General features: G+C 40.8%; 1 protein-coding gene across 2 annotated transcripts; it reads right to left on the bottom strand.

Moving 5' to 3' along the window:
* Nucleotides 1-6,601: 6,601 nt before the first annotated feature.
* Nucleotides 6,602-15,172, bottom strand: Zfp37 (ZFP37 zinc finger protein). 2 transcript variants are annotated; one of them, XM_026782014.1, is made up of 3 exons: nt 14,761-15,172; nt 10,175-10,620; nt 6,602-10,108 (listed from the first exon to the last, which is right to left on the bottom strand). In XM_026782014.1, the coding sequence occupies exons 1-3, from the start codon at nt 14,870-14,872 to the stop codon at nt 9,005-9,007; spliced, it is 1,662 nt and encodes a 553-aa protein (XP_026637815.1). In that variant the 5' UTR covers nt 14,873-15,172; the 3' UTR covers nt 6,602-9,004. The 2 variants fall into 2 exon arrangements, with proteins under 2 accessions (XP_026637815.1, XP_013203682.1); XM_013348228.2 differs by having other exon boundaries at nt 6,602-10,620.
* Nucleotides 15,173-15,602: the final 430 nt, after the last annotated feature.

Raw genomic sequence — 15,602 nt, 5'->3', positions numbered from 1 at the left:
TCCACTCCTTCACATATTTGCCAGACTTCTCCTTGAATAAATTAGCAAACTAAACTCTTTTGTAGTGTAGCACTTCTCCTCATGGATACACTTCCTCTCTCTCCTCTATGTGCCTGCTTTACCTTTAGTCTGATTAAAGGTATAGAGGCAACTCTTGGTGGGTCCTGAGGGACATCAGTACTGTCTTGCCTGCCCTCTTTTTCAGGGAAGTCACTGCTGGTTTAGCAAACAATGAAGCATTGATTTTCCCAATTAAAGGTAGAAAAGGCAATATTTTGGGGGGTAGGAGTCTGTCTGCTGAGGGTAGAAAATCTACTTCCTTGGGTGAGATAAAAACCATTGGAAATTGGAGGGTTCAAAGTTCTCAGCCTCAATAGGGTCCTTCTACATATCTCCATCCCAAGTTACAGGGTCCCATCCATTATAATTAATACCCTTGCTTTAACCACCAACACTCTCCACCCTTTGATGCTGGGACATAAATTTTTGTTGTAATTCAGTCAGTCTTATGTTGAATGAGGTTTCTATCCTGGCTGGTGCCACAACCATTCAATCCCAAAGAAACACACAGAGGTCTACATTAATCATAAACGGGTTGACCTATTAGAACAGGTTTCTTATTAACTCTTTCTTACATTTTATATTAGCCTATTATTTTTGTCTATGTTAACCATGTGGCTTGGTATCTTTTTCAACAAGGCATCCTCATCTTGCTTCCTCTGTGTCTGAGTGACGACTACAGACTAAGTCTCTTCTCTTCCCGGAATTCTCCTGTTCTCATCACCCTGCCTATACTTCCTGCCTGGCTACTGGCCAATCAGTGCTTTATTAAAAATAATACAAGTGACAGGATAAAAGATCATTGACCCACAGCAGTTTTATGAGGGCTTCAGTTTAGTTTTCTGCAACTTGTCTTCTCTGGCTCCTGGTGAGAAGATTATCTTCATGGCTGTGCTTAGAAACCTTTAGATTGTTTATGCACATCTGGAGCTGGTCAATTTTATCACCAAGGTCATTGTTATTTTTCACTGACATACTAGAAATTGGTTAATTTTATCATGGAACTCATTCATTTCCATTGTCAGTTTATCCAGAGATGTTAGGAGCATCAACCAGCATAGTTTTCCTTATTTTTTCTCAAATTGTCAAAAGTTTTATATAGAGAAGCGTGAAACCATTGCCTCTCACAAATGGTGAACCAGGATAGTTGAATACATCTGTACCCTTCAATTTGTAAGATAGTCCACACCATGGACATTCAGTGCTCTCCGAGCTTCAGGGGAAGATTTTAGTAACTGGAGGCTTTAGAAACTATAGGTGTTGGCAAATTGAAAAGCCTGTTCCAGATACTGAAAACATTTGTCCTCATAGATCTGCTGTTGTAGAACAACTTTGGTACCAAAGTCTGTATTAGTCAGATCTCTGGAGGAACAGAGCTTACAGAATAAATATATATTCACATTTAAGGAAATCCATATGGTTAAATATTCATATGGAATTTATTAGAACAGCTTACAGACTGTGGTTCTAGAGGGTCCCAGAATCCAGTAGTTGTTTAGTCTACAAGGTTGGATGTCTCCACTGACCTTCAGTATAAGGTGGAATCTGGCTCTAATGCCAGTGATGGAATGGACTTGCCTATGAGAGTAAGCAAACAGAGAGCAAGGTTTCTTCTTCTGTGTCCTTTATATAGGCTGGCACCAGTAGGTATAGCCCAGATTAAAGGTATATCTTTCCGCTTTCAAAATATTTGAATTAAAAGTGAGTCTTCCCATTTCAAATGATTTAACTGAAAAAAAACCCTCCACATCCAGTTTCTAGGGTTTTAGTTATGATGTAGTCAAGTTAACAAGCAAGAATAGCCATCGCAGGTGCATTTTCTACCTGCATGCACTCTCTGTTTCTCTCTCTCTGTTTCTCTCTCTCTGTTTCTCTCTCTCTGTTTCTCTCTCTCTCTCTCTCTCTCTCTCTCTCTCTTCTCTCTCTCTCTCTGTTTTTCTCTCTCTCATCTCTATCTCTCTCTCAAAAACTCCATGCATTGTGATATCTTTATATATTTTTCCACATCATTAACCCCCTATTTTCGAGCCCACACATCTCATTTGCATTCTCTTACAATGTATCCCTCTAGTTAAATTCTTTCTCCACCAAACTCTTCTACTTAAGCTTGAATTACTTTAAATTCATTATGGAGAAAAGTAAAATCTCCCACCTCTAATAGGTTGCCTACCTTTCTGTCAACATTTTTAGCTCATTTACAATATTCTTCCCATTTCCATAGCTAGAAACCATTGTGTCTTTTTTATGAATTCCCTGACATCTGTGTAATATTTTTTTGTTTTTATATCTTGGATTTATTCCCACACTAAATCCTTACTAGTATCATCCTGCTCCATTCCCATATAATGTGATGTGTACATGTGAACAGTATGTGTGCTGGCGAATATGCTAAGACATGCCTATGAAGGTCAGAGGATGACCCATGCAAGTCGAGGCCCCCCTCCATCATGTGGAAGCATGTCATCTTCTGAGTCCCTTTGTCAGCCCCCAGTGCTTTCCCTTGTTTTTATGTCTCTACTTGGTATCAGTGATATTTATTTGTGCAATGAATTTGGAAGTAATTTCTCTTCTAATTTGTTGAAGAGTTTAAAATGATTTTTAGAAATTCTTCTTTGTTTGGTAGAATTCACTGTTGGGGACCGTGGACCCTGAATTTCCTGTGCTGGAGTAAACAGCTTGTTTTCCTGTGTTTGCAGCTGCTCTGAGCACGAGACAGGGGAGTAGTTTCTGGTGGCTTGAAGCTGAAGGATCTGGAGAGCGTGGTCATTGGTCAGAGAAAGCTGCCCTGGAACACAATAAAACTGGCATTCTTGAGGAAGTCAAGGATGACCCATGTCTCTGTCTCTGTGTGTCTGTGTGTTTTGATCTCCAGCCCCTTGCCCAGCTCGCGAAACATCCATTCCTGTAGCACACACGTAGAACATAGCACAGCAGAACAGGTATAGCGTGCTACAATTCACCAGTGAAACTCTTAGGTCCTAGGTTTGTTCTTTGTTCAAGGTTTTGGCTAGTCTCCTTATTTGCCATTGACAGTTTCGGATTTTCTTCCTTTTAATTCAATGCTGATGGGTTTTCTGTCTCTAGAATTTCCTGTATTTCTTAAATGTCTAATTCCTGGGCTGGCACTAATGTAAATCAGTCCCTTTCGAATGTGGTCGACTCTCATTTCTTAGCCTATTTACTGCTTTACAAGTTTCGTGTCTCAAAAAGTGAACTTTTTATTTCTTCAACATACATTTTGTCTATTCTATTTTATTTTGCTCTGATCTTTCTTTTCTATTCTGCTAATGTGATGTTTGATGTGTTCTTCTTAGAGCTGTTACCAGAGTAGAGGCCCAGCACAAATGTTACCTGTCCTGAGTTTTCTTTGTTTCTTTATGTTGGTAGCCAAGAGTTTTCGGAGGTCTTCCCTGATCAAATCTGATCTTTATTAATTTTGAAGGCATGTTTTGAATAATTTTGAAGCTTTTTGTTTCCTGTGGAAAAAAAGGCATAACATCTCCTCCCCCAATGCAACCAAATTTCTGAGTCAGCTTTAGCTGCAAAACCTTGCAACTCTTTTAAGAGGTGTTGAGAATTTTTTAGCAGAGTATACACTCCAGAGAAAGATTCCTCTCTCCCTGATTAGTCCTGCCAGCGATATCTTCTCCTGATAGGCTTTTTTACCTGTTAGTAACAGTTGAAATCTCCTGGGCATGGGCAGGGGGTGCTGGAATCCAGAGGGGGTGGGTAATGGGGGAGATGGAATCTCACCAAGAGGGGAATTGCTGGGAGTAAGGAGCAGCCCTTCTTAAAGGGGTCAGTTCTCTCCAACTGGACCCTAGGTTCCCTGGTCCTCCTTCACTTTTCTCCCCCAAATCTTAGTGGTCTAACTCACTCTCTTTTTCCCATGATCCATGTTTATTGTTGCTGCTGGTTATTTTTTTGTTTTTCATGTCGTCTTGATAGAAGACCTCATTATGTAGCACAGGCTAGCCTCAAACTCACAATTTCCTGGGACACACATGTTAAAATAAAATTAAAAAATACAAAATAGGCTTCTAGGATTCTGACACAAGGCCAGTGAACAATTCTCTGTGCAGTGATTTGAATGTGTTCTCCAAAGCCATGTTGAAATTTAACTGTCATTTGTGTCGATGCACACCTTGAGGGATGAATACAGATGTCTGCTGACACTTTTCTACTCACATCTAAAATAACCAATGACACCTCAAGGTCACTTCCCACTGGCGTCCAGCTGGGAAGCCCAGGGGTTTCTTAGGGGTTCTTACAGGTATATGGTAAGAGGTAACTTATAAGAGCTTGGGTGATTTGAAGGCAGCAGCACAGGATGGGCTCACAGATCCCTGGAGCTTGACTTGCAAGCACCAGCAGGTCAGAGAGTTTGGTCCCTCAGCAGTCATTACTGCTTCCATAACCTTGTGGGAACTTGTAGATCTGGTTTCAGGGATTTTCTGAGACTTGAGAGTTGTTATACCCCGAATCTTTTTTAAAATCTACTTTTATATGTGTGAGTTGTTTTATCTTCTGCACAGAGACTGTGCCTTAATCTACTGCTATTTCAGACAGCAATTGTGACTCCAAAGTTACTGGTCTGCTTCTCTGGCACTGGCTTGACTGCTCAGGCCACAGCATGGTGGGAATTCTGCTGCTGCTGCTTAAGGTAGCTTTAGCTAAATTTCTATTGTCCTATTTATAAATAAGACTTGAGATTCAAAGGCTGGGGTGAAAACCTTGTAGCACAGAGAGATTGAGGAGCAACTAATTAACATTCTCTCCTTGTTGGTGTCTCCAAAAAATCACACCCTTCTGCTCCACCAAAACAACAACAAAAATCCAGGCCTCTCAAAATCCCTCCCCACTACTTCTGGAGTTTCTCTCTTATCTCTCCAGATGCCCTCTGATGCTCTAGAGATTCTGTCAGCTAGTTGCTAACTCAGCCTCCTGATCCAAGGTTAATTTTGTTTAATTAATGCAAATGCTAACTCAGGGTCCTCAGTGTGATCCAACAGTGGGCCTTTTGTCTGCATATATTTCTGTGAACAGAGGAGGCCATTAAAATCCTGGAACAGGATTTGCAGTTGTAAAATTGTCACGTGAGTTCTTGGAATCAAACGTAGGTCTTCTGGAAGAGAAACCAGTGTCATTATGCACTGAGCCTCCTGTACTGCATTCTAAGCTTTAAAGAGGTCTTCTTCAGGACTCCCTGAGTCAGATCTTTAGACCATAAAGAAACCTTTAGACCATGAAGAAAACTGTTACACAACAAAGATACAAGGAACACAATCACAACTGTCACATGCATCAGCTCATGTGACAGCTAGGCAGCTAGGCAAAGAATTCTGAAAGCTGTGGGGAAGCGGAATTTGGGATTCTCTGATTAGGAGCTGAATTTGGTGCACATACAAACTGAAAATGAATGGGAGCTGTAGTTTGACCTCCAATCAGGGATGCTTCTGGATGACAGTGTCTAGGGAGCTTCAGTTTCATTTCTCAAGAGAAGCGCTCCAGCCTGACGCAGACGCATTAGGCTCATGAACAGGATGTAAATGCCCTGCCCCTCTTGGTCTTGGATGTCAGGAAAATGAAAACATAAGTTTTAGAATTTAAATTAATCTGTGGTGGGATTCAAGATTTTGCATTTAAAAAGTCGGTGTCCTACTTCAGGAAACTCGGAGGACTAAAGTTTGTATATTTTTGGTTTAGGCTCTATTTTTCACTGCTCACATCATCCCTCCCTCCCTCCCTCCCTCCTTCCCTCCTTCTCTCTCTCTCTCTCTCTGTCTCTGTCTCTCTCTGTCTCTGTCTCTCTCTGTCTCTGTCTCTCTCTCTCTGTGTGTGTGTGTGTGTGTGTGTGTGTGTGTGTGTGTGTGTGTGTGTGAAGATGTACTTGCCCATGCATAGGTTAGTGCAGGCCAGAGGGGAATGTCAACTGTCTTCCTCTTGCTCTCAACTTTCTGTTTTTGAGACAGGGTCTCTCACTGAACGTGGAGACAGCTGGACAGTATGCCCCTGGATTCACTCACAGTCTCAACACGTGTTTATAGACAGTGCCAGCCTGTCTGGCTTTTATGTAGCTACTGGGGATCGAGACTCAGATCCTCATTTTATCCCAATGCCTCCTGAGACACCCCTCAGTCCTGACATCTAGTTCTTTTAGACATTTTTTTTCATTCACCAATGATAAGTTTTACTACATATAATTTTAAGTACTAACATCTCCTTAACAGAGATAACTGTTCAGATAACCCTAAACTTCTGATTATCTTAAGTATGACACTATTACAGGTTCTTCAAAAGGCATGAAAGGTAAACAGATCCATAACTGACAACTGTTTTATCCTAAAAGATGAAGCTCTTTCTAGCTCTGTGCACAGCGCCAGACTTCCATTTGGTGAGAAATTAACCGGTGCTAGTAGATCTCGCACTGCACTTTCTCCACCCAAGAGTGAAGCAGTTATTTGAAAATGGGAGCCCAATAATCATAAGGTAATCTTCCAACACAAACATGTACATGTGCACACACACACACTTTGCTTTGTCTATATTTATACTTTATTGTTCTCTGAAATGAAGTCAGGAAGGCGGGAACAAGAATGAAGCCTGTGCAGAGAGCATCTGATCCCTTTTTGTTTAGGACCTATTATTATGCTAGACCATGATGCACATAAAACATTTACTGAGAACCGAATCAAACTAGAAAAGTTCTAGTGACTGGGCCATGGCTCTCTTGAGATAGGCGTTAGTGACTATGCTGTGAAAATATAAAAGGTAACACAAAACCAAATGTTTTCTTGGGGTTTAAGGAGCAAGATGGGGCCTGTATTTGGTAAGCTTGCTTCAAAGTTGTGATCTTCTTGAATCAGCTTCCTATGTGCTAAGATTGTGAGTATATGAGGAAATATCACTTGAGAAAATGCCCATGAGAAAAGCTGTGCTGCTTTTCCTTGATTGACGGTGCATGAGACAGTGCCCAGTTCGCTGTGGTAGGTGCAGCCCTCGGCTGTCACCTTATGTACAAAAGTACAGGCTGAGCAAGCCATGAGAAGCGTGCCAGCGAGCAGTACTCCTCCATGGCCTCTGCCTTCAGTTCCTGCCCTGGCTTCCATGGAGAACGGACTAGAAGCTGCAAGATGAAATAAACCCCTTTCTCAACAAGTTGCTTTTAGTCATGGTGTTTGATCACAGCAGTTAACACCAGCTTGTAAAGCATGAAATGGCAGACAGGTCTCTTGAACAAAGTCAAACTGACAGGCAGAACCTTCTGGAATGCATGCTTGACATTCTGAAACAGACTCTGAGAGAAGCAGAGTGAGTGATCCATCAACAATATCTGCTCAGTGGGCAAGAACAAGGTATGGAGACATTTGTTGCAATACAGCTGAAATCCTTGACTAAGACATTTGTTAATGAACACTCTGAATATGGAATAAAATGGAATGATGGTTCATTCATCTGTACCCAGAATTATTCTTCAGTTTAACAGCAAAAAAGGGAAGTAAAATACTGTTACAGTTGTGAATCATTATGTTAACAAAACCTGTGTTCAAAAGGACAATCTTTGTGTGAATTCAATAGCAAGGTTTAGTGCCATATACCACAAATTCACTGTTCATAAATGAGCATAGAAACCTTATGTTACTTTGTCAAACAACACTGTGGAATGGACTGAGCCGTATTTTTTAACTGTGTTATTTGTGCATATAAAAGTATTTTAATATATATTTGAATATAACACATGTACACGATAAAAATGTCAGACCTCAATCCTGTACTTCTGTGTTCAATGGTAACCACTAAAGTTTCTTCTAGATTAAAAAAACAAGTCTATTCATATACAAATATATGAGTATAATTACATTTGTACACAAAGAGGCAGGAAAAGACAGGCAAACACACTCTCTTTGTCCACAGTGAGAATATACTGTATCCACTGTCTGTGCTAAACAACATAACTTGAGCATCATTCTCTACCGGCATTTTCCAGCTTTTCCTCAACCCCTCATTAACAACATCTAGACAAAACCCCACAAAATTTTCTATTCAAGCCTTTAATCCCAGCACTTGGGAGGCAGAGACAAGCACATCTCTGTTAGTTTGAAGCCAGTTTGGCCTACATAGCAATTTCTAGGCTAGCTAGGACTACACAGTGAGATGCTACTTCAAAAAAAAACCTAGTAAGTTTTCTACTGATTCAGAGCCAACATAGACATTAGCAAAGAAACCTAGATCATACCAGAGGGGATAACCACACTTTTATTTTACACAAGGCAGTAAGTATGCAAAAGCATAAATACAGATTAAATACTAATTGCCGTGCTTCAGTACACAACAGCCTAATAGCTCATGAATTCTTGGCATATTTTACTGGTCATTTGTTACTATAATAATATTTTCATAATTTTGTGTTTGTGGTCATATGTGTGAGTGTGTATGTGCAGGCCAAATGTCAAATGCATTTTCCTCAGGATAACTGTATCTTGTTTTAAAGCAGATTTCCTCCCTGTGACATACGGCTTGCAAATTTGGCTAGTCTGTCTGGTCAGGTAGTTTCAGGGACTCTCCTGTCTCAACTTTCCCAGTTCTGAGATTGCAAGCACAGGGATCCTAAGGGTGGAATTCAGGTCCTCATACTTGCTCAGGAATAATTTTACTGATTAAGTTATCTCCCCAAATCTTATTCACATTTTTTAAGATTCATATTTTGCTCTAATATGGAGATAATTTATAACGAGTGTAAAAATACAGTATTTTCTGTATAGGTTTAGGATCAATTTTAAATTTTATTATTAATCCATTGCTATTATGTAAAGATCCATATTCAAATTCTCTCATGTATAACAAGGAATAATGTCCTTAAAAAAGATTTTCTAACCTACATCAAGTTGAGACCATCTTTTAACATTGAACGAGAGCAAACTAGTCAGTCGTCAGATTTCCTACATTAATTTTCCTCATTAGATTGCTCTTCTGAGTGACTTTTCATATGTTTGGTAAGAGAAGCGTTCTGTTTAAAGGCTTTCCCACACTCACCACATTCATAGGGTTTCTCTCCCGTGTGGGATCGCTGATGTATAACAAGCTGGGATTTTGCACTGAATGCTTTCCCACACTCATAGCACTCAAAGGGCTTCTCCCCTGTGTGAGTTCTCTGGTGCACGATGAGATGTGACTTTTGACTAAAGGCTTTCCCGCACTCGGGACATTCATAGGGTTTCTCACCAGTATGGACTCTCTGGTGTTGAGTAAGGCCTTCAATTTGCTTAAAGGCTTTACCACACTGATTACATTCAAAGGGGCAATCGCCTGTATGAGTTCGCAGATGGTAAGTTAGGGATGAACTATGTCCAAAGGCCTTCCCACACTCGCCACATTTGTAAGGTTTCTCCTTTGTATGAGTTCTCTGATGTATAACCAGGTGGGACTTTTTGCTAAAAGCTTTCCCACACTCCTTACATTCAAATGGTCTCTCGCCAGTATGGATTCGCATGTGTTTAGTCAGGGATGAGCTATACTTAAAAGCTTTGCCACATTCATTACATTCATATGGTATTTCACCTGTGTGTGTTCTCACATGTTCAGTAAGAGATGAATTATATCTAAAGGATTTGCCACATTCCTTACACTCATAAGGCTTCTCACCTGTGTGCGACCTTACATGCTGCATAAGGTTGGAGCTGTGTCTAAAGGTTTTTCCGCATTGATTACATTCATAGGGCTTTTCTCCAGTATGAACTCTTAGATGGTCAGTGAGGGCATGTTTATGACCATGAGCTTTGCCACACTGAACACATTCATATGGTTTTTCTCCAGTGTGAGTTCTCTGATGTACAACCAGGTGGGACTTCTGGCTGAAAGCTATCCCACACTCATTACATTCATATGGTTTCTCCCCGGTGTGAGTTCTCTGATGGTCAATGAGTCCTTGTTTATGGCTGAGGACCTTCCCACAGTGATTGCATTTATAAGGCTTCCCAGAAGCTGTAGCTTTCTCAGACTTGGTAGGTGAACTACAGCTAGATGATTTCTGTCTCTCTCCAGTCCGGAGCTTGTCTTCTTTACTGTGAGATGAGCTATGATGGCACACTTTCTCACATCTCTCTCCAGTCCGGATCTTGTCTTCTTTACTGTGAGATGAGCTACGATGGCACACTTTCTCACATCTCTTGCCAGTGTGATTTCTGTCACCTTTACCAGGTGACTTTTTGTTGAGAATTTTCTCACATTTCTCTCTGGCTGGAATTTTATCTTTTGCTGTATCAGCTATGGTGTGGCTGAATGATTTCATGTGTTCTTTAGCTGTATCCGATTTCTTTTTTGTGGTGTTTTTAATCTGGTCAGGTAAATCTAAATTCTGCTTTAAGCTCTTTCCATGTGAATCGGATTTCGGAAGCTTTTTTTTTGAAGGAATATGTTTTGTAATGACTTTTTTTTTCTCCAACAAAGCACATGCGCTGCTTTTCTTACTAGTTGAATTTTTCTTCTTGAGTGTAGCTTCCTCAATGAGCTTGCCTCGAGATTTCTGCTTTTCCTCTATGTGATCATCATCTTGTTGGACTTCTAAAAGAGAATTTAATAAGACATTCTTGTAAGTTTTTACACTCCCACTGAAGTTCTTTATAAGATTCATAAAGAGATGCCCTGGTTGGGGTTGGATACTTGTTCAAGCCTAATGTGCCCATGTGAAAGAACTCATTTAGGATGACTGTCTCTATTCGCCTGAGGGGAGAGAGCGGTAGGAATGTCAGGGGAAAGAAAACTAAGAGGAGTCGTTAGGGAAAGCTTTGGCTGCTTAGAAAGAGAATCTTGACGGTTGGGATAGAAGGCGAATAGACATAAGGAGATCTGAACAAGAAATGCATCAAGTTAAGACTTCGTGATTATGCCAGGGAAGGTGGCATGTGCCTGTTAATCCCAGTACTTGGGAGACTGAAACAGAAGGGTTTTCATAAGTTTGGGATCAGCCTGGGCTACATAGCAAGACATTACCAGTCTCTCCCTTGTGATTAAGATGACATGATCCAAGTACTGTGAAAGGCACGATTCTCCTATGTAATAAAGAGCTTTCAACACAAAGAATGAAGCATACACACACAGAAAGAAGTAGAAATGTAGGACTATTTGTCCTCAAGAATACAGTGTGCATAATTTCAATTCCTGTGACCTCCAAGTTGCCAATTCTTGCTCCTGGTGGAGTCTGGCTAAAGTCTCCGCCTTTAAGTTATGAGAGATATACCCAAGTCTCTTCAATAAATCCCTCTATTTACTAAGGCCAGCTAAAATAAACTAAAACAGAGAATATGTCTGCCAAGGAGACCCAAGGAACTAATGGATGACTGAGACAGTAAGCAGGAGAGGGTGTCCACTGCTCCCATCCATGAGCAATGGAGCAAGGACATCTTACTAAACAAAAGCTCCATAGCTCCTCTCAGTTCCCTGATGCCTTTACAAGGCCATGAGATTCCTAGTAATTAGCTTGGGAAATACTTTATGCCATTTGGGTTTACAGTGCACACCCACCTGTTTTTCAAGTTTACTTTCAAGTACATACCTCTAGTTCCTGTCATTCTAACTGCCAAATCATCAGATATATTAAGTGTATGTATATAGGTCTCAGTACTTGCTCACATCTTTCTCCTGCATATTTCATAATTACATTTACCGAAATCGTAAAACATTGTTCCTCTTCCCTAAGACTACTTGCCTTCTGCACAAGGCTTCCCCACACACTGATTCTCTACATAGAAATGGAGTAGGGAAACCATCAGAAATAAGAATTTTAAACATTTAAAGAGAAAAACACATTAAGAGTGATAAAGGGATTTTACATGGAGAAAATATGGTATCTGGAACAAGGGCTGAAATTCTCATTTTTATGGATTTTAAATTTTAAGACATTTGTTTTCTGGTGGGGTATGTGACATACATCTTAAATCCCATCACTCATGAGACAGAGGCAGGTGGATCTCTGTGAGTTCCAGGCCAGCCAGGGCTACATAATAGAAACCCATCTGAAGAGACAGACAGGCAGACAGAGATGGAGGCAGATGCAGGTTTGGAAGGAGTCAGATGTAGTAGGGAGCCCAGAGAAGTTGAATGATGGCTGTTTTTCATCCAGGGACGCTTAAGAGGTTCAGCATCCTGGGATAAGAAGATAAACAGGATCTTCCAGGCACCATGCCAAGCCAAGTCTTCTGATACCCAGTGATGATGGGGAAGACAGGGACAAACTTCCTTCTTGAAAGAAAGTGATCAAGACTTACACCTATCCACTTGACATGTAACATTAAAACAAACTGCCTGTGTGTATACATGTTCACTTGTATATGTGTACACAGATATGTATGCCCATGCGTGTGGAAGCCAGTTTGATATCATGCAATTCCTGGATTATTTTCTTCATTTTATTTATTTATTTACTTATTTATTTGCAGCAAGGTCTCTCACTGAACTCAGTTCACCAATTGGCTAGACATGCTGGCCAGCGAATCCCAAGGCTTCTGTCTCCACCTCCTTGGTGCTGGATTCCAGGTGTGCACTGCCAGGAGCAGCTTTTTACATGAGGGTTGAGGATCTGAACTCCAGTGTTTCTGCTTGTGTGGCTCGCACTTTACAAATGGAGCCATCTCTCCAGGCCCATAGCACACTCTTATAGTGCTGTATTGAGTGACCACACTGATATCCACTCCCCCAAAAGAAAGAAAGCACGAAAAGAAAAATTAATATGAAGAGAATGCAAGTTAGAGTTGTGGTATGTAATAAGATCAAACCTGGACAGATTTCAGTATGATAGAATAATTCATTAAGGCTGAGATCAGTTTTTTTCCTTCCTTCCCTCCCTCCCTCCTTCCTTCCCTTTCTTTCTTTCTCTCCTTCTTTCTCCTTCCCTTCCTTTCTTTCTTCCTTATTCCTTCCTTCTTTTCTTTTCTCTTTCCTTTTTATTTTGGTTTTTCAAGACAAGGTTTCTCTGTGTAGCCCTGGATGACCTGGACCTCACTTTACAGACGGCCTATTCTCATATAGATCTGCCTGCCTCTGCTCCTAAGTACTGAAATTAAAGGTATGCACTACTACCACCTGGGAAAATCATTCTCTTAATTTGAGAAAGCAACAGAACATTAATTTTAAGAGAAATCAAATGTAACTTCAGAAACTTAGGCATAGAGCTCACTAGTACCAGAAATATGTAATGTTTATCGGTAACAAATAAGATGATTTAAAAACTAGACTCATTGAATCCTCCTGAGAACTGAACTCAGGGATAAGACAAGCCTAATTTGTGTAATGCTAGTGACAAGTAAGAGAAAACAAATGGGACCTGATAAGAGGATCATGAAACCAAGGGTTAAAATTGAGGACAAAAACAGGGAAGGTGAAAGGAGCCTCTAACTAATGCGGATGAAATTCCATATCTGACTCCTAAGGAAAGACTTCCCCACAAGCAGTTTCAATAAGAAGGTATGACAGAGGCCTTAGAAGATGCCAACGTAGAAAATGAGCTTGTATTTACATAATGGGTGCCTGTTGGAAAGTGGGCAACAGAGGAACAGAACATAAAGAGACAGAACCTGAAGGAACCATCGGCAAAGACAAGGAAGCTGGGACCTGAAGGAACCATCGGCAAAGACAGGGAAGCTGGTGAGTAAACTTGCTCATTAAAGAAAGGGCAATAATTTAAGGTTAATCAAAGTTATTAACATGTGCATTAGAGGGTAAGCAGGTTGGCTATATTAATCATATTAACTACTTTCCTATTGCTATCACAGATAAGAGTCTGTCATGGCAGGGAGATATGGAAGCAAGGGACAGGCATGGAGCAGGAAGCAGGAAACAGTTCACACCTCCTAAGCCTCCCCAAACAGTGCCACCAACTGGGAACCAAGCATTCAAAAGCCCAAGACAATGGGGAACAACTCATTCAAGTCATCACAGGGATTAGGGACAAATGGACGTGATGATGTCTTATGGAACATGGGTAGAGGAAGCTCTGTAGTGAAAGGAAGGAAAAAAAAACCATTAGGAGCAGGGGCATCATTCCGAGATGCAGAAGAACCTAAGAATGTCCAAATTCATCAGAAGAAAATGTCATACATTAGGGAATTGGTGAGTGGGTAGAGGGCAGAAGAGGACTCTTTTCTAAATATGGTAAACAGGAATGAGGTTGAGAGCCCAGGTGGAGTCTTCTGACAGCTAAGCAATGGGCACATGGACAGGGCTAGGAGCTAAGTGAAGGGAATCAGCCAGAAAGTGACGGTCATGCCCCCGACCTTCCCAGTGGCATGCCTCCCCCACTGAACCACAGGGCTTGCTCTGACCATTCTACCTGAAATGGATAGCTACCACATCCACGCAGTGGTTTTAGGAATTAAGTGGTTCTACTCACCCATTTTTTTCTTCTCCAAAAAAACAAGAGCTTGTCATGAGCCTCTCATGTGGACAAGTTCACAGAAATAGGAGATATTAGAATCTCCAAGTAAAAAATATTTGTAATTTGAATTCTTTTTCTCCTATTTCCTGCTTAACAGAAGAAAATCTGGGACTTTTAAGAAAAAAGTTTTTTTTTTCAAATTGGGGTTTTAATCTAGGCCCTTGCACAGTGAAGAAGCACTCTCTATGTTGAGCTGTCTCCCCAGCCCTAATAAAAATTTACAAGTTATTCTTTGAAGAATTCCAAACTTAGCACCAAGAAACTAAACTTACTTTCATTGGCTCCTGATTTCTTGGGTTGTGCTATTTTGCTCACACTATGTGGGCTGGTTGTTTTCGCCTCTCCCAGTGATGGCTCTTCTTCTTTTTCCAACTTAGAGATCATGCCTTGTTTGGGATCTTGATTTTCTACTCATAAGAAAAGGTAGAAACTGAGTGTAGGACCAACCGTCTCATTTCAGAAATCAAGCCCTGGTGCTTGTACTTTAGGACCTTTCAAGGCTAATAAACATATATGACTTCTAATGTTTCACAATAGGGATATCTGTGTGCTTCAACTGAGTAGAGGCCTTCCCTTTTGAAAGCAATGTCACCAAGTGTTCTTCCTAGTACCAAAAAGGGATTGAAACTCCTTGACTCACCACCACTATCACCTGGTGTGGGATTCCCCTCTGTATGCTGTGACTATGTTTTATTGTCGTTGATTAATAAAGAAGCTGCTTTATTTAAGGCCAAAGGCTTAACAGAATAAAGCCAGGTGGAAAATTCAGAGATGGGGAGAGAGAGAGAGAGAGAGAGAGAGAGAGAGAGAGAGAGAGAGAGAGAGAGCGCAGAATCAAGGAGAGGCCATGTAGCTACCAAAGGAGGCAGACATCCCAGAACCTTACCAGTAAACCATGAGCCTGGTGGTAAAATAATAGGAATGGGCTAATTTAAGATGTAAGAATTAGTTAATAAGAAGCCTGAGCGAACAGGCCAATCAGTATTTTAATTAATATAATTTCTGTGTGGTTATTTCGGTTCTGGGCAGCTAGGAATGAATGAGCAGTCTCCACCTACAACATAGTACCCAACATGGGGCTGACTACATCCACATAAAACCTGAGAGATCTTAG

Source organism: Microtus ochrogaster, chromosome 10, assembly GCF_000317375.1.
Source record: "Microtus ochrogaster isolate Prairie Vole_2 chromosome 10, MicOch1.0, whole genome shotgun sequence".
NCBI lineage: Eukaryota > Metazoa > Chordata > Mammalia > Rodentia > Cricetidae > Microtus > Microtus ochrogaster.
This window is presented reverse-complemented; position numbering and strand designations above follow the sequence as displayed.